General features: G+C 41.6%; 3 protein-coding genes across 3 annotated transcripts; 2 read left to right on the forward strand and 1 right to left on the reverse strand.

The window, feature by feature from the left end:
- Positions 1-2,574: 2,574 nt before the first annotated feature.
- LOC115773892 (trace amine-associated receptor 1-like) lies at positions 2,575-3,561 on the forward strand. The gene has a single exon (XM_030720822.1). The coding sequence runs from the start codon at positions 2,575-2,577 to the stop codon at positions 3,559-3,561; it is 987 nt and encodes a 328-aa protein (XP_030576682.1).
- Positions 3,562-6,542: 2,981 nt separating this feature from the next.
- On the forward strand, positions 6,543-7,499 carry LOC115773896 (trace amine-associated receptor 1-like). Its single transcript, XM_030720825.1, has one exon. It carries the CDS (start codon positions 6,543-6,545, stop codon positions 7,497-7,499), a length of 957 nt encoding a protein of 318 aa, XP_030576685.1.
- Positions 7,500-17,721: 10,222 nt separating this feature from the next.
- LOC115774663 (trace amine-associated receptor 1-like) lies at positions 17,722-18,654 on the reverse strand. The gene has a single exon (XM_030722021.1). It carries the CDS (start codon positions 18,652-18,654, stop codon positions 17,722-17,724), a length of 933 nt encoding a protein of 310 aa, XP_030577881.1.
- Between the last annotated feature and the right edge of the window lie 5,931 nt (positions 18,655-24,585).

Consider the following 24,585-nt stretch of genomic DNA (forward strand, 5'->3'; position numbering starts at 1 on the left):
ACATAAAATTGTTTAAATTTCCATATACATTGTACATACACTATATACATTGTACAAAAAAGGACTGTGCATATATATATAATGACACCTATTTAAAAATTTTTTGCACTCACAATTTTCATATGTGTATAGATTTAGATGTGTATATAGTCAAAATATCTCTTTAGTCTTTATACTTTTATGCCTTTAGTGTATGTTATTGTGTTTTAGGTTTACTCGTTTAAATGAAACGGTTGCAGCTGTAACATTAGTAATTTCCCTTTGGGATCAATAAAGTATTCTGACTGACTGACTGACTGACTAAGTGATCACAGGTATCCATTTCCGTCATGCCTATCCAACCCAGGGCCACCATGTGGCTGAGCCTATTCCATCTGTCATCGGGAGAGGCAGGGTACCTCAGAACCTCAGAATAGGATCCCTGCTTTTTGTGGATGATGATGTGGTTCTGTTGGGTTCATCAGTGTGTGACCTTCAACATGCACTGAAGTGGTTTGTAGCCAATTTGAAATGGCTGGGTCGAGAGTCAGTACCACTCTGCCAGAAAATGGTGGAAATGCTCCCTCTGGACTAGGGGACAGAGGCAGTCTCAAGCAAGGGAGTTCAGGTATCATGAGATCTTTTTCAAGAATGATGGAATGGTGGAGTGCAAATTGGAAACTGGTGGATTTGTGTGCTTTTAGCAGTAATGTGGGTGCTATATCAGGCCCCATTTACACAACAACGTTTTAAAATGAAAATGGCTACGTTTTGATGCGTTTCGGCCTCCCGCTTACACAAGAATGGAGTAAAAACACTGCTTTTCAGAAACGGGGGAAATGGTTGCGGCTCCTATATCCACACTTCCAGCTTGTGGCCTGGCAATAGGAACTGCAGCGTTTTCAGCAATTTGTGTTTCCGTGTAAACGGAGATCATTTCTGAAGTGTCTCCGTGTCACTTTTCGGAAATGACAACAACAAAACGACACCATTTCCACTGGAAATGTTGACGTGTAAACAAGGCCTTAGACTGTCGAGGTGAAGGGAGATTTACCACAGCATCTATATTCCAACCCTCACCTATGGTTATCCTATGGTTATGAAATCTGGCCAACGTCCAAAAGAGTAAAGGGGTAAATCCAAGCAGCCAGGGTGAATTTCCTACAGTGACATGACTCAGTCTTAGAGATGTGTGAAGCACAGACATCTCGTAGGAACATGGAGTAGAGCTGCTGCTCCTTATGGATGTCTCTTTTAGAGGTAGAACTAAAACCCACTGGACAGATTTGACATTCCTCAAAAAAATTTAAAGAACATCAAGTTAGTTAAATTTCTGGGATATTGATCAGTAGATCATATTCATTGTCAGTTAAGTAGCAGAAGGGGTTATTTATCAGTTTCATCTGCTTTGGTGTTAATGAAATTAACAACAGGTGCACTAGAGGGGCAACAATTAGACAACCCCCAAAACAGGAATGGTTTTACAGATGGAGGACACTGACATTTTTCCCCTTCTTATCTCCTCTGACTGTTTCTTTTTTTCACTAGTTTTGCATTTGGCTAGAGTCAGTGTCATTATTTATCTGCAATGCTGAATAGCACCACAGTGGGGCACCTCCTCCCTTGTGTTGAGTTCAGAGCCACGCGCGCACACACACACACACACACACACACACACACACACACACACACACACACACACACAGTAAGGATTTAGTGCCTGCTCATGTGGCACAACAATTAAAATAAATCAGTAAACACTGAGCAGTTCAGTTTGAATTTATGAGCTAGTTCCCTGAAGGAGAGAAATGTTTGACTTTTTAACCATTACATGGTTGCTGGCATCATTAGAAACATAATTTTACAAAGCAATGGCAGCCTTTGAAGACTGTTCTTTATAAGTGAGCAAACTTTCAAATTCATCAGGGGATCAAATAATTATTTGATATAAAAGCTGAATAAGAGATCATGGGAGCATCTCTTAATTTTTAGCTCTTCTATTCTCATCACCATAGTAGATGTTACCATCCTAACAATAAGCTAGTTCCAAGAAAAATTCTGCCTCACTAATAGTTTAAAAAATTGACTAATACAAAAATGCAATTTAGAAATATAAGCCACACACAACCACCCAGCTGTCACAGGGCAGGATATGGGGTACATCGAGGCTGCCAGTCTGTCACATCTGCTCAGTCATTAATACATCAAACTGCACTCTGATTTTATTTATATTTCAGGCAGTGGTGCAACATTGTAAAAGATTAATCCAAAGAATGTCAGTTTGTATAATAATGCTTAAATCATGTGAGAGCAGAATGTGTCTGGCGGGCATGAAGCGTGCATGTACATTATGATAATTAGGTGAGGCTGAGTACTTAAATATAAAGTTCCTGCACAGTAGCACAGTGAATAAAGCACACACATCAACAGCGGTGCATTCACTCATTCTGAGATTATGGTATGATACCTTAGAAACTATGACTCTTTAATGTTTTCTAACCTCTGTCTAGAAGTTTTGATGCTGCTGTTCTGTGCTGTATTTAGACTATTTTTATATTTGTTTCTTGTAAGACTGAATTGCAGGAATCAACAAACATGGAATCAGACTTGATTTTAAATAGGAGTGTGAATGTAATGCATCCCTGCTATGATGCCACTTATACATTTAGAGGCAACCCTTCTGCTGAATGCATATTATTATATATTTTCCTTGGTTCATTGTCTGTTGTCACAATATGTGGAAACTTTCTTGTAATAATCTCTGTGGTTTACTTCAAACAGCTCCATGCTCCCACTAACTACCTCATCCTGTCTCTGGCTGTGGCTGACCTGCTCGTAGGAGTTTTAGTCTTTCCTTTCAGTATGGCCATAACTGTCACGTCATGTTGGTATTATGAAGGATTCTTCTGCAAAGTACGAGGTTGCTTTGATGTTACCCTGAGCACAACTTCTATTTTGAACTTGTGCTGCATTTCTGTTGACAGATATTATGCAATCTGTCAGCCTCTGACTTATAAAAGTAGAATAACTGATCGTGTCGTCTGGATGATGATCCTGGTGAGCTGGGGAGTTGCTGCTCTAATTGGAATTGGCATCACAATTGCAGGATTTAACCAAGGAAAATGTGAGGAAAGTTGTTTATTAGAAGGTCTGATATCAACCACTCTCGCATGTATTTTCTCCTTTTATATCCCGGTCATCATAATGCTTAGTATCTATTTAAAGATTTTCCTTGTTGCACAGAAACAAGTAAACAGCATCCAGAATGCAACCTGTCAGAACCCAAAGTCTGGAGCAACTGCCAGCAAGATGGAGAAAAAGGCCACCAAGACTCTCGCTATTGTCATGGGAGTTTTTCTCTTATGTTGGACTCCTTACTTTCTTTGTATTATTTTTCAACCTATAACATATGATGAAACACCAATCGCTGTGATTGAAGTGCTTAACTGGCTTACATTGTCAAATTCAATGCTAAATCCATTCATTTATGCTTTCTTTTACAGCTGGTTCAGATCAGCTTTCACAACAATCATTTCTGGAAAAATATTTCAAGGTGATTCTTCTAACTCCAAACTCATGTGATTTGTTGTTTTGAGTCCTCAAAAACATTTTAATGTGTGCAGGACACAAGCATAAGACTAATAAATCCTTCCTCAATTTCATGTATGTATGTTTAATGTCTGATCCAAATTATACATTTTCAGCAATTCTTTAAAACAGCATGTTTAATATCAGCATAAATTGATAGTCACAGCTAATAGATCAGACTAGAAATTTTTATTTGCGTGACCAAAAGGGATTGCTGACCTTTAAAGATATAATCTGACAGAGTAAACTGTGTGAAATATTTCAGTAACTTCTTGGAATATCATAGACGCAATCTGGTGAAAAATTTGGAAGACACTACTAAAAGGTAAACATTTTAGTTTTATCCTAAGCGCAGAAGAGTTATTCTCATCGGTGTGAACAGAAGCCTGTCTGGTGGAACTTCTGTGCAGGCTCACACTTGTCTGGATATGAAGACTTTCACCCCAGTTTCAGACATCCAGTGGTGCCAGAAAGATTCTTTTCTACATTTTGTAACACCATCTTGAAATTACTGTTCGATAACAGCACATCCTGTGTTTTGATTCTTGTACTGAGTGATATGTTTGAGATGCATTTTTGGCTGCATCCTCTATTATAATGCAAATACTTTGGTAATGCTGGATTTAATAGTAGCTTAGAAGCGATGAAAAAAAATAACTTATTCAGATTTTTCTTCAGGATTTTTACAACAGAAAGCAAACTACTGTGTGCAGCGAAGATTTATGGGGTGTCAAAAAGTTAGTGCTGTTATCATTATGATGTGATGCTTGAGCCATTTTCACTATCTGTGACATCTGCCTATATCTAATGTCAGTGCTGAGTGGTGAATGAATGTGCTTCTGTAATATAGAATCTTATCCGGCCAGCATCACTATAACCATTCATATGTGCTAGAATAAACACCCTTTTATTTTTATCAGTACAGAAGCTTATCATGAAGATTCTCCAAATGCTTTAAGTTTAGAGCAGCTACAATCACTAGATTTAGAATACAATAAAAATGCTATTTAACTTTCACTAAATACACAAACAGAAAAAAAAAACAATTATTAATGACCTTCTGTAACATGTTAAACAATCCTGCCTTTGAAATCCCTCATAACATCCATCCTCTTATCCTGTTCAGGGTGGCAGGGAGGCTGGAGCCTAGCCCAGCTGTCATAGGGCAAGAGGCAGGGTACACCCTGAACAGGTTGCCAGCTTGTCGCAGGGCTAACACAGAGAGACAGATAATCATCCACACGCATGGGCAATCTAAAGTGGCCAATTAACCTATCCCCAGTAAGTGGATTTCTTTGGACTGTGGGAGAAAACCCACACAGACACGGGGAGAACATGCAACCTCCACACAGAGAGAGAGACCTGGGCCAAGGGGGAATTGAACCGAGGCCTTCTAGATGTCATTCTAACTGTGAAGTAGCAGTGCTAACCACTGCACCCCCGTGCTGTCGCCCTCATAACAATATTATGTTATATGACTGACTGTACACTAGAAGAAGAGACAGATACCAAAACAAATAAACATAAAAAAGATTGTGGAGATATAATGCCACATCTGCTTATTCTCTTTATTGTTAAAAATTCATTTAAATGGGTTTTGCAGTAGAATACAATACTGAGACGACAAATTACACTTTGCATCTTCAACAACCACATAAATTCCTGTTCGTGTTATTGAACCAAAAATCAGTCAGTAGCCAAAATAGTATACAACATGAGCATTCTGATAGCTGAAAATCGGAAGCGGGGATGTCAGCTGGACTATTAACAGCTTGGGTCTGAGGTCAGACTCTTCTTCATCATCATCTACATAATGTTTGGAAATATGAAAACATATGTCCGCATTTGTTGTATGTGCTGCCGTGTGTGTGTGTGTGTGTGTGTGTGTGTGCAGTTTAAAACATTTAAAATTTCTCCTAGCTTTTTCTCATTTACACCTGATACCCACTGATATCTTCAAACACATCCTCTTCATTAGTCATTTCTAATCTTTGTTACATCTAAATGTAGGTATCTCCATGTATAACTTAGGATTCAGACAAAAGTTTACAAAGAACACTTTGTTATGTCAGCCCTGCCATCTGGCTATAGATGAGTTGTGTTTTTATGAAAGATTTTATTATGTTTAGGAGACAACCAGACCTTTATTCATATTAAACAAGGATGCTGTTCAAGAAACTTTAAATAGATGTATAATATTCAGCTTGTGTTTAATTGTCTCAATGATGTGATTCATCATACTGATAAATGATAACTGTCTATTATTTCCTCCACTCTACTGATACTGTATCAGTCAGTGACGACCTCATATCACTATAAAAGCTTTTCTCAGGATTCTCTTGGTCAATTTTTCTTTTAGTACATTTATACATTTGCCTTTTGTTCTTCTGCTTTCTGCTACATGTACAGTCTCCTACTCCAGTGATGGTAAATTGTAAATGTTCATGCACAAAGATACATAAGGTTATATGGTTATCTTTGTGAAGACATCATTTGAAATACACTAACCTACAATGAATTCAAACAGTCCCATGAGGTAAAAGTTTTACAAGTACACAGACATACACGCCTAATGCGCCTCATTACTCATCATTCCTGTCGCAATCAAACAGCATCTAAATACCGACATCTGATTGGATCACCAAAGGCTACATAGATTATGGTAATTAGGTAGTTTTTTTTTTTTCTTTTAATGCCAATTCAAAATATTCTGCAGTGAGTCTAAGGACACACAGCATCACCCTTTGTGTAGTATAGTGACATATTGCGAAGTAAGGCAGAAAAGAATATCAACATTTGAAAATGAAAATGATTTTCTTTATACAATTAAATTGTTAGGGTTGGGTTTTGGCTGCACATGCAACACATGCTGAACTAAATCGCTTTTTTTTTTTGTTGCTTTTTTACTTTATAGCTTCATATTGCACCAAGCTCGGACCTAGAACTGAGTGTGAGGCATTTATATTGTTAAAAAGATGCATCCCTGCTATGAATCAGGCAATACTACTTACTCCTTTACAAAAAACCCTTCCATTGCATGTGTAGTATTGTATATTTTTCTTGGTTCATTGTCTGTTGTCACAATATGTGGAAACCTTCTTGTAATAATTGCCATCATTTATTTCAAACAGCTCCACATGCCTACTAACTATCTCATCCTGTCTCTGGCAGTGGCTGACCTGTTTGTAGGAATTTTGGTTTTCCCTTTCAGCATGGCCTTCACTATTACCTCCTGTATGCATCATGAAGATTTATTTTGCAAAATACGTGATAGCTTTGATGTATCACTGTGCACATCCTCTATTCTGAACTTGTGCTGCATTTCCATCGATAGATATTACGCAGTGTGTCAGCCTCTGACATACAGAACAAAAATAAATGCTCAAGTTACGATGATTATGATCCTGACCAGCTGGGGCATTTCTGTTTTAATTGGAATTTGCATTATAATTGCAGGATTCAGCCAAGGTATTTGTGAAAAAATGTGCACTGTTGATATTGTAATAGCAAACACTATGGGACCTGTTTTCTCATTTTACCTTCCAGCAATCATAATGCTTTGTATCTACCTAAAGATTTTCATTGTTGCACAGAAACAAGTAAACAGCATCCAAAATGCAATCAGTCAGAGCACAAAGTCTGGAGCAGCTGAGAGTAAGGTACAGAGAAAGGCCACGAAAACACTGGCTATTGTAATGGGAGTGTTTCTTTTATGTTTGAGTCCTTACTTTATTTGTGTTGTCTTTCAGCCTTTAGCTCATAAACCTCCACCGAGCCTTGTGACTGAAACACTTAACTGGCTTACATTGTCTAATTCAATGCTAAATCCATTAATTTATGCTTTCTTTTACAGCTGGTTCAGGTCAGCTTCCAGAATGATTGTTTCTGGAAAAATATTCCACTGTGATTTGGCTAACTCAAAATTGTTTTAAATGTTAACAGCCATGAAAATGTTTGTTTGTGTGTGTGTGTGTGTGTGTGTGTGTGTGTGTGTGTGTGTGTGTGTGTGTGTGTGTGTGTGTGTGTGTGTGTGTGTGTGTGTCTGTCTGTCTGTCTGTCTGTCTGTCGGAAACTAATTAAGATGTTCCAGCTTCAGGGTTACAGCTCATAATGCTCCCGTTACCACTGGGACCACTTTAAACTTTACCTTCCACATGTTCTCCAGTTGTTCCTTCAGCCCTTGGTATTTCTCTGTTTTCTCATACTCCTTCTTTCTGATATTGCTATCCAGTGGGATTGCCACATTTACCACAACTACTTCTGCTCCTTGTCAACCAACACTATGGGTGGTAGGTTGATCTACAGCTGCTTGTCTGTCTGGAACTGGAAGTCCCACAGGACCTTGGCCTGTAATTCTCAACCATCTTTGGCAGTGTCTCCCATTGGGAGTTGAGGACTTCTAATCCATTTGCAGCAGAGATGCTTCTTTACACTATCCCGGCCACTTGGTTGTGCCTTTCAGTGTATGCTGTTCCAGCTTGCATCTTACATCCTGCTACTGTGTGCTGGACTGTCTCCAAGTTGCACAGCCTGCAACTTGGGTTCTGTCAGTTGCGGTAGACTCCTGCTTAGGGCTATATATGTATTTCTTAAATCTACACCTGACAAATACCTACTTACTGTAATTAATAGAAATAAATAAATATAACACCAGATCAACAACAAAAGAAAAAATCCCTACTGTGTAGATTTGAGTTACATCATTACGTGCATCACCTTAGAAATTACCAAGGCTCATGCCATATCTTTGCCACTTTACAGGTTTGATTATGTGAGGAAGTTTTGCATGGTCGTGAATGAATAATATGAATAATAAGGATGAGTGTAAGATAATCTGATCAGGCCGGGCTGGAATTACAATGCTGGCTGGTGAAGTGACTCATTGTGGGTTCTGTTTCAGGTGATCTCTGCCCAAGCCAGTCATGGACCCATAAAAGTCAGGATTAGATGAAGGTCATATGTTTAAATTAAAAATAAAAATCCAACAGAAATACTGACTTAAAGTGTTCTGTCAGTAGTAAATCAAAATGTACGAGCTGTCTGTGATTCAGTGCTCTTGATGAAATGAAATGTCAGATGTTTACTTTGATTACACAAACATTTTGTAGGAGTACATACTGGATAATCTGTATTAATTTGTAAATAACTTGCCATGAATAACTTGAGGTTATTATATAATATTATACCGCAGTTTATTTCTAACTAACTAGGCAGCTCATTGACTTTCTCTAAAGACATAATGTATTTTTGGATCAGCTTGAAAGAAAGGCATATGGGAAATGTAAAAGTGAGGTCAGAGGTCAAATGTGACATGATATTTGGATGCAAACAATAATGTGATATTTACAATCCCATATACCTGTATAATTTCTTAAATGCTGTTAATACAAACAAAGGCAGTAGATAAGACAGTTTATGACAGTTTGACCTTATTTTACCCTAAAGAAGAGGTCAGCAGTCCAAAGTAAAGTGATATCCCCATTTTTAAAATGCACAAGCATATATTCGCATGACTGTGCATTTGGCAGTGTAGGTTTGTTGCCGTCACATAATTTGACTTAGTCTGTGGGGGGCAGATGTGTGGATATGGGTTTCACAGCAGAGCTTTGTTTACAATCAGAGCAGCTCAGGGAACAAAGATGCAGCAGTCATTCACACCTTTAATGAGGCAATTTTTTGATGGATAATCTCATTACATAAGGCTGTAAACACCATGAAGATAGGATTAAATGCATTAAGTTGTAGATACTTAGTTTTAAGACCAAATATTTTAAGACTTAAATCTGAATGTGACATTACAGTTTAATGTCTGTATGAAACAGAGGAACATTTGAAAGAATCTGACATTCATTATATGTTAGCTAGAAAGGATTGGAATCCAGAGTGTCTGACTATTAAATGCTGACACTAAATTTAGACCAGTCACTAACAGATTATTGGTAAAGAGGGCTGGGGGTGTGGAGGAAGCTGCCATTGGGCAAAAGGCAGGGTACACCCTGGACAGGTCGCCAGTCTGTCGCAGGGCTAACACATAGAGAAAGACAACCATTCACACTCACATTCACATCTATAGGCAAATTAGAATCACCCCACTAACTGCATGACTTTGTACTGTAGGAGGAACCTGAACCTGAAGAGAAACTACAGGGGGAGAACATGCAGACTGCACAAAGAAAGGTGGATTCAATGTGAGGCATCAGTACTAACCACTGTGGCACTGTGCTGCCCTGATAAAGAATATAGGTACTGAATATGAAAAAGAGCTTATAAAAAAAAAGAAGAAAAAAATGAATGCGATCAAGAAAGTTTGGAACAAGCTAAATAGATCAAGTGAGACTTAAGACCCTGGCACTACCAAAATGATTGTTATTGTGTACAATCAACTTGTAGTCTCCTTGAAGATGTGCTGTGGTATCTAGCACCAGGATGTTAGAAACAGATGTTTCAAGTCCTGTAAATTGTGAGGTGGGGCGTCCATGAATCTGACTTGTTTTTCCAGCACATCCCACAGATGCTCAATTGGATTGAAATCTGGGAAATTTGGAGGCTAAGTCAACACCTCAAACTCGTGCTCCATAAACTATTCCTGAATCATTCTTGATTTTGGCAGTGCACATTGTCCTGCTGAAAGAGGGCACAGCCATCAGGGGATACTGTTTCCATGAAAAGGTGTACATGCTTTGCAACAATGCTTACCTAGACACTACATGTCAAAGTAACATTGAGATGGACCCAAAGATTCCCAGCTAGCTGCAGTGCACCTATTATTTTAACACCAAAACAAGGAAATAAGATCTCCAAAAATTGGCATCTCTTCCTCTGAGGCTGTTTTGTTTGTTTGTTTGTTTTTCCATCACACACAGAAGTCTATTCTCCTGCAGTCCAGTGCCGTCCCTATTGTGACAGCCTCATCAATGGCTGTCCCTATTGTGACAGCTACTATATTTACAAGATTCTGTTGCTGTGCAGTCCTTTGCTACTGTGTGAGAACAAGTAACTGTCAGCCTGCACAACATCAGAGTCCTGTTCTAGTAACCTACTTCTCAATGGACCTTAGCTGCAGTTGATGGCTCACTGCGTGAAGATAACATTTCCTCTCTTCTCTCCTCATTCAAGGAGTGGGACTCTGCTGCAAGAGAATGTGCAGCCTCCCTTGCTGACCACCTTACCTCCTTGGAACCTGCTGTTCAGGCCTTCTTTGTCTCTTGCTGACCTTCAGTCACAGCAGCAGAAGGCTCCAGTAAAGTCACGAGTTTCTCATTATGTCGAGAAAGCGCAGGCCTTCCAGACTTGAATGATGCAATGAGAGTCAGCCAACCCTGAGAATCCTGAAGCAGTGGGACAGGCTGACACTCATGTGGGATCCTCTGTCGGGTCACAAAGACCTTTTGAACCAAACACAAGCAATTTCACTTTGTTGTGCCTGGGTCTCTGAAAGCTGTTGCATTATCTGGTCACTAAGCTCAAACTCTTTCTGGCTCATCAGAGCTTTTTCTGGTGTGGTCTGATGTGGTCTGGTGTGGTCTGGTATGAGGAAAGTTGTGGAACATCTTTTAAAATATATGTATATGTATTGTCTACATCCTCCTCTGTTCTTTGTCATGTCAGTGGTTTCCCTTCACTGCACGTCTCCTTGTTCTATATGTTCCTATTTTCCTTATTAGAGTATTTCTGGCACCTGTCCAGCCCAGTGTAGCTGCACGGTATTATATTCTGTGTAATTCTGCAATAAAGCTACATTTAATTTCTTCCAGTATACCTGCCGTACTGGCCAATTAATGCGCCAATTTATGTTATGTTATGTACACATTACATTACATACATTACATGTTACGTTATAGCACATGTAGCCGCTGCAGTATTCTCCTGAACAATAAGTATTCCCACTCAGACAGTGGCTATTTATTAGTCATTTATTTATCTCAACTCACAGCATGGCACACCAAAGGTTTCTCCTTGTCAAGTGATATCCACCTGCATAGGCAACAACTGAAGATTAAAGTTTTTGGATTCTTTAACATACACCTTTAGCATTAAATTCAAATTGAATTGCTTCCACTATTACAGCTGGGATAGGATTCACTTTTCCACAACCATGATATTGACATGACAGTATCAAACAATTGCTGCAGACCTGTCTTCTACAATGATAATCTCCCCTTCCACCATATTCCAAAGGTTGATCAAGACCTGGTGGGTGCTATTTGAGTACAGTGGACTGGCTGTGACATTCAAAGAACCAGTTTGTGATCATTTAAGATTTATGACATGCTCACCGGATTGCTTTTCTACTTTTTGGACCATTCCCTATGAACAGTACAGATAGTTGTGTGGGAAAAATCCTGGTATATTAGATCAACCATGCCACGTTCAGAGTCATTTACCAGGGTTCAAGATAGGACACTCGGGTGGAGAGAGGAGCTGAGCTGTCAAATGATCACCACCTGGTGGTGAGTTGCATCAGGTGGTGGGGAAGATGCTGGACAGACCTGGCGCACCTAAATGTATTGTGAGGGTGCACTGGGGACGCCTTGTAGAAGCTCCAGTACGCGAGATCTTCAACTCCCACCTCCGGCAGAACTTCGACAGCATTCCGAGGGAGGTTGAAGACATTGAGTCCGAGTGGAGCATGTTCCGCACCTCCATTGTTGAGGCTGCTCAAAGCTGTGGCTGCAAGGTGGTTGGTGCCTGTTGTGGTGGAATCCCCCGAACCAGATGGTGGTCACCGGAGGTGATGGAAACCATCGAGCTGAAGAACGAGGCCTATCGGGCTTGGTTAGCCTGTGGGACTCTGGAGGCAGCTGACAGGTATCGGCAGGCCAAGCAGAATACAGCTCGGGCAGTGGCCGAAGCAAAAACTCAGGTGTGGGAGGAGTTTGGTGAGGTTATGGAAAAAGACTTTCAGATGGCATCAAAGCGATTCTGGCAAAGCATCAGACAACTCAGGAGGGGAAAGCAGTGCTCCACTCACGCGGTTTATAGTGCGGGTGGGGTGCTGCTGACTTCAACTGAGGCTATAGTTGGACAGTGAAAGGAATACTTTGAGGACCTCCTTAATCCCACTGATACGCCTTCTGTAGTGGAAGCAGAGTCTGGGGACGAGGGGGATGACTTGGCCATCACCGGGGGTGAGGTCACTGAGGTGGTTAAACAACTCCTTGGTGGCAGGGCCTCTGGGGTGGACGAGATTCGCCCCGAGTTCCTGAAGGCTCTGGATGTTGTAGGGCTGTCTTGGTTGACACACCTCTGCAACATCGCGTGGAGATCTGGGGCAGTGCCATTGGATGGGCAGACCGGGGTGGTGGTCCCCATCTTTAACCCCTTAACTGGCAGCAAAAAAAATCACCTGACAAAAACTACATAACGCCTTCTGGTTATTATTGGCTCTGAAAAACCCATTTCATATCCTATTAACTGGCCGCGTCTGGTCCGCCGGCCAAATGAAGTGCATTTTATATGGCAGGCTAGACCCTCCCATTTTCATTGACACCGCATTCGGCCAGTCATGTTAAGAAATGGCTTTGCTAGACCCAGTGATACTCAGAGGGCGTCACGTAGCTTTGTCAGGTGATTTGGTGCAGGCAGTTACATGATTGGCCGAATGAGGTGTCAATAAAAATGGGAGGGTCTAGCCTGCCATATAAAAGGGACTACAAACGGCCCGTCAGCCCGTCAGCGGGCCCTGGCCAGTTAAGGGGTTAAGAAGGGAGACTGGAGGGTGTGCTCCAACTCCAACTAATTTTTATGGAAAGAATTTCTAGGCATAGCCAAGTGGCGGAAGGCTTCTTTCTTGGTGGCTTAAGAGTCTCGTCTCTGCCCTTTGCAGATGATGCGGTCCTGTTGGCTTCATCAGGTGGTGGCCTCCAGCTCGCAGTGGAACAGTGTGCAGCCAAGTGTGAAGCGGCTGCCATGAGAATCAGCACCTCTAAGTCTGAGGCCATGGTCCTCAGCCGGAAAAGGGTGGAGTGCCCATTCCGGTTCAGGGACAAGTTCCTGCCCCAAGTGGAGGAGTTCAAGTATCTCAGGCTCTTGTTCACGAGTGATGGGAAAAAGGGAGCGGGAGATCAACAGACAGATCGGGGCTGCTTCTGCAGTGATGCGGACGCTGCACCAGTCTGTCGTGGTGAAGAGCGAATCTGTCGATTTACCGGTCAATCTATGTTCCTACCCTCACCTATGGTCACGAGATTTGGGTAGTGACCGAAAGAATAAGGTCGCAAATACAAGCAGCAGAAATGAGTTTCCTTCGAAGGGTGGCTGGTCTCTGCCTTAGAGATAAGGTGAGGAGTGCAGCCATCCAGGAAGGGCCCAGAGTAGAGCCGCTGCTCCTCCACATCGAAAGGAGCCAGTTGAGGTGGCTCCGGCATCTGATTAGGATGCCTCCTGGCCGCCTCTTGGGTGAGGTGTTCCTGGCATGTCCAATGGGGATGAGGCCCCGTGGTAGACCCAGGACACGCTGGGGAGATTATATCTTTTGGCTGGCCTGGGAACGCCTTGGGGTCCCTCCGGATGAGCTGGAGGAGGTGGCTGGAGAGAGGGAATCCTGGGCTTCCCTGCTTAGGCTCCTGTCCCCGCGACCCGGCCCCGGATAAGCGAAAGAGAATGGATGGATTCTGGTTGTGCTTAGTTTGTATAGTTGCTTGTTATTTTTCTAGCTTTTCCCTTGTATCTTTCTGTAACGGGTTTATGTCTTGTCTCGATATATAGTCACTTCCAGTTTATTTTGGTAGTCTTTTGACTTCTGTGTTGTATTTCCCCTTTTAGGTCTTGTCTCATTTTCTTTGATTAGCTACACGTGTTCCTTGTTCCCCAGCTGTTTCCACTCCCCTTGGTAACCCTCAGTGTATTCCCGTGTGTATATACAGTGATGTAAAAAAGTATTACTCCATTTCCTGATTTCTCTTTGTTTTGCATATTTGTCAGACTTACATGTTTCAGATAATCAAACCAGTTCTACCTTAGACAACGAAAACCAGAGTACATACAAAATATAGTATTTAAATCATGAGTTCATTAGTCAAGAAGAAAAAGCTATCCAAACCTACCTGGCCCTGTGTGAAAAAGTAATTGCCCCATATCATTAAACAACCTGTGATTAACCTGGGAAACTGTTGATGGAACAGGGTAAGTTTATTTTTCCATCTTATAGCAAACTGTGATACCTCAGAAGAAATAAACAAAATAACACCCAAAGCAGGTCTCTGAATAAAACAAGTAGCTAACTGAGATGTCACAATGTTGGACTATAACGGCAAATACCCCAACATGATAATCTGCATAATGTAACACTGTTATCAGAGCCAGGTCTATGATATAGAAATCCTGTTTCATATTTACACAATACTACTCTTATGGAATATATCTCAACCGTGTACTACAATAAGCAGAAGCTCTAAGTATATCACATGAGTATGTGACTAGTATAGATCCTTTGTTCAGAAAACTGTGATTACATTCCAGTACAGAAAAAGTACCCGAATCTTTACAGCCTAACTATCTAATTTTTTACATTATAATATTTAAATGAGCAAGGCTATTTAGGACCACAAACGTTTACTAGGCTGCTACTGACTTGTGAGCTAAAGGTGGGTTACCATCCATAACACCTATTATTTCCATACAACATAACCTAAGCTCACCAACAGAGGTGGGAAGTAATGAAGCACAGCTACTTCATTACTGTCCTTAAGTAGAATTTTCAGGTATCTGTACTTTGAGTATTTATTTTTCTGACTTCTTTTTACTTTTGCTCCCTACATTTTTACACAAATATCTGTAGTTTTTACTCTTTATATTTTCAAAACAGGCTCGCTACTTTAGATTTACCATGTCTGAGGGAAGCTTCTTTTTCACATCACTCCACCTTCGGACATCAAACCGATCTGAGCCTAAATGGAGGGAAAAATAACACACAAAAGCCAGTCCTGTTTGTGTATCCATCATCAGGGCTTATCGCCTACAAAGAGAGGAAAGAAGAGCAGTTATATTTAAAGGACTGCTCAGTGACATCTGATAAACTAGACGTTTACATCTTACATGTAATGCTCATATTTTTAAAATCACATATTGGCTCTGTATATCATGTGAAGTTATGATTTTAAATATTATGAAACATCCTCCAATCCAAACTGAGGTATACTAACTTTGTGTTATTCAAAGGTTTCTTTTTCTCCAGCAGTGTGTTTATTTCCTCCCTTAGTATTGCAGGTGCTTTGTTTCTTACAGTACAACGTATTACACCATGGAAACAAGGCAGCATGTAGCCAGTAACCCATAGCAAAAGATCTCACATCTACAGAGATGCTGCAAGCTTGCCACCGATGGAGGTGCTCTGTCTGACCTGTCTCATTCGGCCTGCAAGCTGAGGATTTGCGATTGTTTGAGAATATGCACTTTTTTTTTACTGATTACAACATGGGAACATGTACAGGTGTTGGACAATGAAACTGAAGCACCTGTCATTTTAGTGTGGGAGGTTTCATGGCTAAATTGGACCAGCCTGGTGGTCAATCTTCATCAATTGCACATTGCACCAGTAAGAGCAGAGTGTGAAGGTCCAATTAGCAGGGTAAGAGCACAGTTTTGCTCAAAATATTGAAATGCGCACAACATTATGGGTGACATACCAGAGTTTAAAAGAGGACAGATTGTTGGTGCACGTCTTGCTGGCGCATCTGTGACCGACCAAGACAGCAAGTCTTTGTGATGTATCAAGAGCCACGATCTCCAAGGTAATGTCAGCATACCACCAAGAAGGACGAACCACATCCAACAGGATTAACTGTGGACGCAAGAGGAAGCTGTCTGAAAGGGATGTTGTGGTCTAAAACCAGGTGTTTCAGTTTCATTGTCCAACCCCTGTATATTCACAAAGTTTATTGGAGGCACCTTTATTGGGGCATAACACTGTGGTCACCTGAGCATTTAACACAACCTGAGGCAACAAAAAACATTTCTGTGTGCAGGGGGTTTGTTCTTGGGAGACAGTGTTAGGAGAGTACAATACTTTCCGGGACTGAACAGAACGTAGGTGGCACCTTTTCGGTGACAACAGATGGAGAGAAGTGGTGTCTCCCTGCTGTTGGAGCCCCTCTCCATTCAAACCCACTGGGTGTGATATCCTCATACTATATGTGATGTACTGAGTGAATAAAGTGAAATGGAACAACCTTCCCACCGCTAAAACAGAACTCTGCATTGTGATGGTTCATTTATACAGTAAATACTGAAAAAAGAGGCAGAGTTGAAAAAGTGTGTTCATATTTATTATCACAGTATAACTTGTTCATGAATAAGGCCTTCTATAAGTGAGCTACAGGTAACAGCTCACACCCTGGCTTTGACCTGTTTGACCTGCTGCCCTCTGGCAGGCGCTACAGGTGCATCAAAGCCAGAACAAACAGACTCAAGAACAGTTTCTTCGCCAGAGCAATCACCACCCTGAACTCACACACTCACCCACTGTAACTGTGCAACACCCACATCTCTGTGCAATATTATATTATTCATACTGAACAATATCTATCACATATTGTGAAATATCCAGTATTCATTCACTAGTGCAATATTCATTCACCAAGTGCAATATTCATCATCTTCATTATTATATGTATACACGCATTTACTTTCTTACAATGTACAGATGCACCAATGTATGTATATATTTGTATACATTCTATTGTTTGTATATTTTCATATTGATTATACTAGATCATATTGATTATACTAGATTATAATATTTTTATAATATTTTTATTTTCATTTTAGAGAGTTTGATTTTCTGTTACATGGCACTGAACAGGAGTGGCCCTCCAATCTCATTGTACATCCTGTATAATGACAATAAAGGCATTCTATTCTACAATGCGATCATATGTGTGGGAGTACTGCTCAATGCTAACAGCCATTTAATTTTATGACAGCATCAAAACCAGATGTTTTTTAGCCTGTTGGCTCATATTTTACAAGCAGTTTACAAGCAGCATAAATAAGCTCATAATCACTGATACTGATAAATAATATAGTATATGTTATAGCATACTATACACTATAGCATAGTGACAGCTGACTTACATACTTGTATTGTAATTACCAAGACAGAGAAGATCACCTAATATTTACTGTTATTGATACAATTCATAATATATTTATCAATCAGTATAATTTTGTGTTACTAACATCTCCTTGAAATATTTTTCCAGAAATGATCATTTTAAAAGCTGATCTGAACCAACTGTAAAAGAAAGCATAAATAAAGGGATTAAGCATTGAGTTAGAAAGTGAAAACCAGTTCAATGGTTCAAGAAGAGCTTCAAATATAACAGTACTCAGAGGATAAAGTGGGTAACTAAAAATGAGAGGAGCCCAGCAAATTAAGAATAGTCCAACAACTATAGTCAGAGTCTTGGTGGCCTTTCTCTCCTTACTGGCAACTGCTCCAGACTTTGTTTTATTCTGGACGCTGCGTGCCTGACTCAGTGCAACAGAGAGAATTTTACAGTACATACACACTAAAATTGTTGTTGGGGTGTAATATATAATAATAGATAAGATCACCAGAGTGGAATTGCAGCCTGTGTCACATTCATACTGAATAAAAAACATCAGGAAGTACCAAATTCCAGTCATGATAGCAACAGTCCAACTCCCAAGGCCCATCTTCATAGCAACAGAATCAGTTATTTTAGTTTTATAAACCAGAGGGTGACAGACAGCATAATATCTGTCAACAGAAATGCAGCACAAGTTCAGTATGGAAGCTATGCTTATTGTTATATCACAAGTGCTTCTTATGTTACAAAGTAATGTGTATGCAGACAAACACTGTATATAAGAGAATGTCATACTGAAAGGAAATATTAAAACACCAATTAGCAGGTCAGCCACAGCCAGAGAGAGGATAAGGTAGTTCGTAGGAGTGTGGAGCTGTTTAAAGTAAATGACAGAAATTATCACAAGAAGATTTCCACATATTATGATAGCCATCAGTGATAGAAGAAAAACATATAATAACACACATAATTTGTTTTTTTCTGTTTCACAGAGAAGCCAGCTCATAGTATCATTAGTCCTATTGAATGACTCCATGGCTCCATTTCACATCCTTGAAACAAGATTCAGTTTTCTACATTTAAAATAACATTTTTAACTTACATCTCTGAATGCATCAATACCTGTTCTCAAAATGACACACAAACAATATGCAGTCTACAGGTGCTACATACCTGTGTTGATGAGTGTGTTCACTCTCACTTACACTGAGAAGACCCTTTTAACCTGACTATCACATGACTGTAACATTTCTCAGCTAATCAGAATAACTAATACATGATGTGCTTGTCCAATTAAATGTGAGAAACTTGTGCCTGCTGCTGACATCACAAGTAGTGTTGAGTTTGCATGTGTGCATGCATGATTTGTGTCATCATGAAAATTAGCTCAAACCAGCAATGATTATTTTCAGCCACTTCTAGTGAAAACAAGCTGGAACATATGATGATGTTTTGAGTTAATATTGTGACCACGCAAGTCAACAACTTTAAAACCCACAGTAACACAGTGTTATGCAAAAGTTTGGGCACCCCTGATAATTTTCGAGATTTTTCTTTATAAATCTTTGGTTGTTCAGATCAGCAATTTCAGTTAAATATATCATATAGCAGACAAAAACAGTGATAACTGAGAACTGAAATGAAGTGTATAGGATTTACAGAAAGTGTGCAATAATTATTTAAACAAAATTAGGCAGGTGCATAAGTTTGGGCACCCTTGTCGTTTTATTGATTTGAATACCTTTAGCACTAATTATTGGAACACAAAATTTCTTTTGTAAGCTCATTGACCCTTGAACTACATACACAGCTGAATCCAATTATGGGAAAGGGTTAGAAAGTCCCTTGGGGCACAGCTACATTCTTTTGCTGCTGTCAGACGCACCCATCTAGCTTCATCAAGAAGAACCAGTGGAAGGCTTCACTCCACACCAGAAGGTCAACGTCTGCTCAGCATGATCTCAATCTCCAACTGCTCAGTCGCTCTTACCTGTCTGCCTCACCTGACACCTCGGGACTTCTCCGGCACCAACCTTCTCCCCAGGATGGACTTTCTCACTTCACAAATAAGCCAAGAACTGTCTACCCTCACCCTTCAGTCATGTCATTGTGCTGAGTCACTTACCTGGTGATTGAGATTAGGGAGAGAAAGGTTGATTAACCCACTTCTACCTTTCCCTCGCTCATAGACATTACCCCTGCAGACCCTGCACCAGTTTCTGTCCTCCCCTATGAATAGTGTTAGCAATCTGACCTCAGTGCCTCAAGTGGACTGTCTTTAAGCTTATTCAGTTGCAGCGAGTTGTACACTGGACTTAAGTGAGCCACCCTATTCAGTTTTTGAGAATAGTTGTTGTGTTTCTTCTGTGACGCATTCTGCATCTGCTTGCAGGCCAGCTGCTGGGGGCAATCTGCTGGGGGAGAGCTAATGGTGGCGAAGCTACTTTGGTCTGCACCAACCACAGGGGCCTGGCTAGCTACCAAATTTTCCAGTGTGGGGAGCTGGGTCTCTAATTCACTGAACTTGGCCTCTAAGGCTACAAATTAACTACATTTATTACACGTACATTTACTTGCACTGTTTAGTTACTCCACGAGGCCAAGGAGTAACTAAACATCTGGCACACAAGAAAGTGCAAGAGGGACAAGAGAAGCAGCCATGCTGTTAGTGACTTGGCCTGTTATTCCCAACCATCTTTGGTAGTGTCTCCCATCGGGAGTTGAGGACTTCTAATCCACTTGGTTGTGCCTCTCAGTGTATGCTGTTTCAGCTTGCATCTTATATCCTGCTACTGTGTGCTGGACTGTCTCCAAGTTGCACAGCCTGCAACTTGGGTTCTGTCAGTTGTGGTTGACTCCTGTCTCTATGGATCTAGTGCATAGGGTTATATATGTATTTCTTAAATCTACACCTGACAAATACCTACTTACTATAATTAACAGAAATAAATAAATATAACATTAGATCAATGACACAATTTAAAAAAAAGAAAAAATCCCCACTGTGTAGCTTTGGTTTACATCATTACATGCATCACCTTAGAAATTACCAAGGCTCATGCCACATCTTTGCCACTTTACAGGTTTAATTATGTGAGGAAGTTTTGCATGGTCTTGAATGAATAATATGAATAATAAGGATGAGTGTAAGATAATCTGATCAGGCCGGGCTGGAATTACAATGCTGGCTGGTGAAGTGACTCATTGTGGGTTCAGTTTCAGGTGATCTCTGCCCAAGCCAGTCATGGACCCATAAAAGTCAGGATTAGATGGAGGTCATATGTTTAAATTAAAAATAAAAATCCAACAGAAATACTGACTTAAAGTGTTCTGTCAGTAGTAAATCAAAATGTATGAGCTGTCTGTGATTCAGTGCTCTTGATGAATTGAAATGTCAGATGTTTACTTTGATTACACAAACATTTTGTAGGAGTACATACTGGATAATCTGTATTAATTTACAAATAACTTGCCATGAATAACTTGAGGTTATTATATAATATTATAACACAATTTATTTTTAAGTAACTAGGCACCTCATTGACTTTCTCTAATGACAGAATGTATTTTTGGATCAGCTTGAAAGAAAGGCATATGTAAGGGATCAGGTGGTTATAGTGTGGCTGTGGGGTGTTCCTTTTTTCCTTTGTAGGCTGGGCGGCTGAGTTCCTCCTCCTGCAGGGCGGAGCTGGAGGTGAATTCTGCAGCGACCTTCACACCTGGAGCTCATCAACAATCCCTCCGATTTTTAAGGACCAGCTCCAGCCTCCTGTCTCCGCCAGAGTGTTAACGTTGCAGTTGGGTAACTAGCCTCCAGCCTCCATTCGTGAGACTTTGGATTTGGTTTCGAGTTTTGTATTCCTTTAGGAACCTGCTTGTCACGTATCTCTTTTGACATTCTTGCTCCAGGGTTTTGCTCGCTCCACGGACTCTCCAGCCGTCAGCCTGCCTGCCTCCCCTCGGATTCATTCTGGCACACCACCGTCCACACCACCATTTCCTCGAGGACTCTATCACAGTGAATCCCGAGTAAGCCATTTATCATCATCATCTCCTTCCTCAGCGTTAGTTCTGAACAGTCCCTTCTCTTTCCCATACATTAATCATCCTATCCCTCTGTTTAGACATAACTTACCTGACAGTCGCCGCCCTGGAATCCACCTGCGAGCCGCCCGTGAAATACCTGTGTCCACCTCATTTCACTACCAGTGTTTTCAGCTCACCTCATTTTTGCTAAGAGGCCTTTTTCAGTTTAGAGTTTGTAAAGATTAGTGATTAATAAAGTGATTTGTGTTTGTTAACACTGTCTACCGAGTCTGCTTCTGGGTCCGCCCCCTTGTTTACCTTCTGGCGTGACAGAACACTCTGGCCAGCATGGACTCAGCAGACCCAGTACGAGCAGCGTTGGCCAAGCAAGGAGCTAGATTAAGCGAACATGAACAGGTTTTGAAATTCCTGGGGGAACAGCAGCTTGAGATTAAGCAAAGTCATGAGGAATCGCTTAGAGTGTTACATGCGATCAATGAGAAATTGTCTCCGGTTGTTCAGCCTGGTCAGCCATTACCCGCCGCCACGGTAGGTGACTCGAATACGGGGCATGCTCCGGCCGGTTTTTTAGCGGAGTCAGTGGGGGGAATGAGACTTACCTCTCCGACGCCGGAGCCGTTTTCGGGTGACACCGATAAGGTGAGGGGATTTCTAATGCAGTGCTCTCTGGCTGTGACTCGCTCTCCCGGAGCGTTTCCCAGTGATGCTATGAAGCTGTCCTTTTTTCTGAGCCTATTGAAAGGTAAGGCCTTGGCATGGGCAGAGGCATTTTTTGTGCATAATGACATTCGCACTCTTCCCTATGAACAGTTTTTGAGGGCGTTTCGCATGACCTTTGCCCATCCGGCTTCTGAGGGAGACGCAGCGCGGAGTTTATTACGGCTTAAACAGGGAACTAGGAGTGTGGCCGATTTTGTGATAGAGTTCCGTACGGTCGCTGCTGAGACCGGGTGGGCTACCAACACCTTACAAGGGGTATTCTATCAAGCCTTAAATGATAAAATGAAGGACCAACTGGTCTCTCGGGATGAGCCAGCTTCCTTTGAAGCGTTAGTTTCTCTCGCACTGCGCATAGATAATCGGCTGCGGGAACGCTCGAACAACAGGGACTCCATTTCCCAGCGGCCTGTGGGAGATGTGAGCGCAGCAGTTACTTCCTCACAGTCACAACCCTTCAATCCTTCTGGTACAGCTCAGTCACAGGTTTTAAGGGAGACAGCACAGGAACCCATGCAACTAGGTCGAGCCAGGTTAACCCCTGAGGAGCGGCAGCGACGTGTAATCTCGCGGTTATGTCTCTATTGCGGGCAGGGTGGGCATTTTGTGGCCAATTGCCCACGCCGGCCAAAAGGACGAGCCCACCAGTGAGTTCGGGGATCCTGGTGGGTGGGGCCCAGCAAGATTCCCCCCTTCGTCTAGTATTGTCAGCCACCCTGTGTGTCAAGCAGAACACCATTTTCACCCGCGCTTTAGTCGACTCCGGTGCCGAGCAAAGCCTAATAGATAAGAACCTTGCTGAACAAATAGGCGTTAATATATGCACTCTCCCCAATCCCATCTCGGTTTCTGCTTTAAGCGGCGAGCCGCTGGCCCCTATCACCCACCAAACTGAACCTCTTCTTATTTTGGTTTCAGGCAATCACCAGGAACGGATTAGGTTTTTTGTTTTTGAAGCACCAGACACTCCAGTAGTTTTAGGCTATACGTGGTTGCAAATGCATAACCCACACATAAACTGGGCTGAAGGGAGAATAGAAAGTTGGAGCCCATTCTGCTTAGCGAACTGTATGCATTCGGCTGTTCCTCAAGGAGGTTCTCGGAAACCTGTTAGAGTTGAAACCCCTGATTTGTCCTTAGTCCCGAGTGAATATCATGACCTGCAGCCAGTCTTTTGTAAAAAAAGAGCCCTCTCATTACCACCTCACAGACCATATGACTGCGCCATTGACCTCCTACCAGGGGCTTCCTTGCCTTCAAGTCGGCTATACAACATCTCGGGCCCTGAAAGAAAGGCTATGGAATCCTACATCAAGGACTCCTTAGCTGCGGGGATAATTCGACCCTCCTCCTCTCCAGTGGGAGCAGGGTTCTTTTTCGTTTCAAAGAAGGATGGTGGCCTCAGACCTTGTATTGATTTCAGGGGTTTAAATCACATTACCATAAAGAATAAGTACCCCCTACCGCTAATCAGTTCAGTTTTTGAGCCTCTACGTGAGGCCGCCATTTTCACTAAGTTAGACTTGCGGAATGCGTACCACCTGGTAAGGATTCGAGAAGGGGATGAATGGAAAACTGCTTTTAAAACCCCTCTAGGTCACTTCGAGTATCTGGTAATGCCATTTGGACTGACCAACGCCCCAGCGGTGTTCCAGGCGTTAGTCAACGATGTGTTACGGGACTTTCTGAACCTTTTTGTGTTTGTGTACTTGGATGATATCTTGATATTTTCTAAGTCGCTATCCGACCATCGTGTGCACGTGCGCTGTGTGCTACAACGGCTGCTGGAGAACCAGCTTTTTGTTAAAGCGGAGAAGTGCGAGTTTCATTCTGCCTCTGTCTCCTTTTTGGGATACATCTTTGAGGGGGGGCAGGTGAAGACAGACCCAGCTAAGATCAAAGCTGTTTTGGACTGGGAGACACCTACTTCCAGGAGACACCTTCAACAGTTCCTTGGATTCGCCAACTTCTACCGTCGATTCATCCGCAACTACAGCCAGGTAGCCGCACCCCTTACATACCTCACCTCAGTTAAAATTCCATTTCATTGGCCCCCAGAAGCGGAGGCCGCTTTCGAACGTCTAAAGAGACTTTTTTCCACGGCACCCATTCTAGTGCACCCAGACACCACACGACAGTTTATGGTGGAAGTAGATGCTTCAGATTCAGGGGTTGGGGCAGTGCTATCACAAAGGACGGGGCC

Source organism: Archocentrus centrarchus, chromosome 24 (assembly GCF_007364275.1).
Source record: "Archocentrus centrarchus isolate MPI-CPG fArcCen1 chromosome 24, fArcCen1, whole genome shotgun sequence".
In the NCBI taxonomy this organism is placed as follows: Eukaryota; Metazoa; Chordata; class Actinopteri; order Cichliformes; family Cichlidae; genus Archocentrus; species Archocentrus centrarchus.

Bases quoted from the DNA above. Each gene is read 5' to 3' on its own strand.
- LOC115773892 (XM_030720822.1), top strand. From the start codon at position 2,575: ATGGAATCAGACTTGATTTTAAATAGGAGTGTGAATGTAATGCATCCC.
- LOC115773896 (XM_030720825.1), top strand. From the start codon at position 6,543: ATGCATCCCTGCTATGAATCAGGCAATACTACTTACTCCTTTACAAAA.
- LOC115774663 (XM_030722021.1), bottom strand. From the start codon at position 18,654: ATGGAGTCATTCAATAGGACTAATGATACTATGAGCTGGCTTCTCTGT.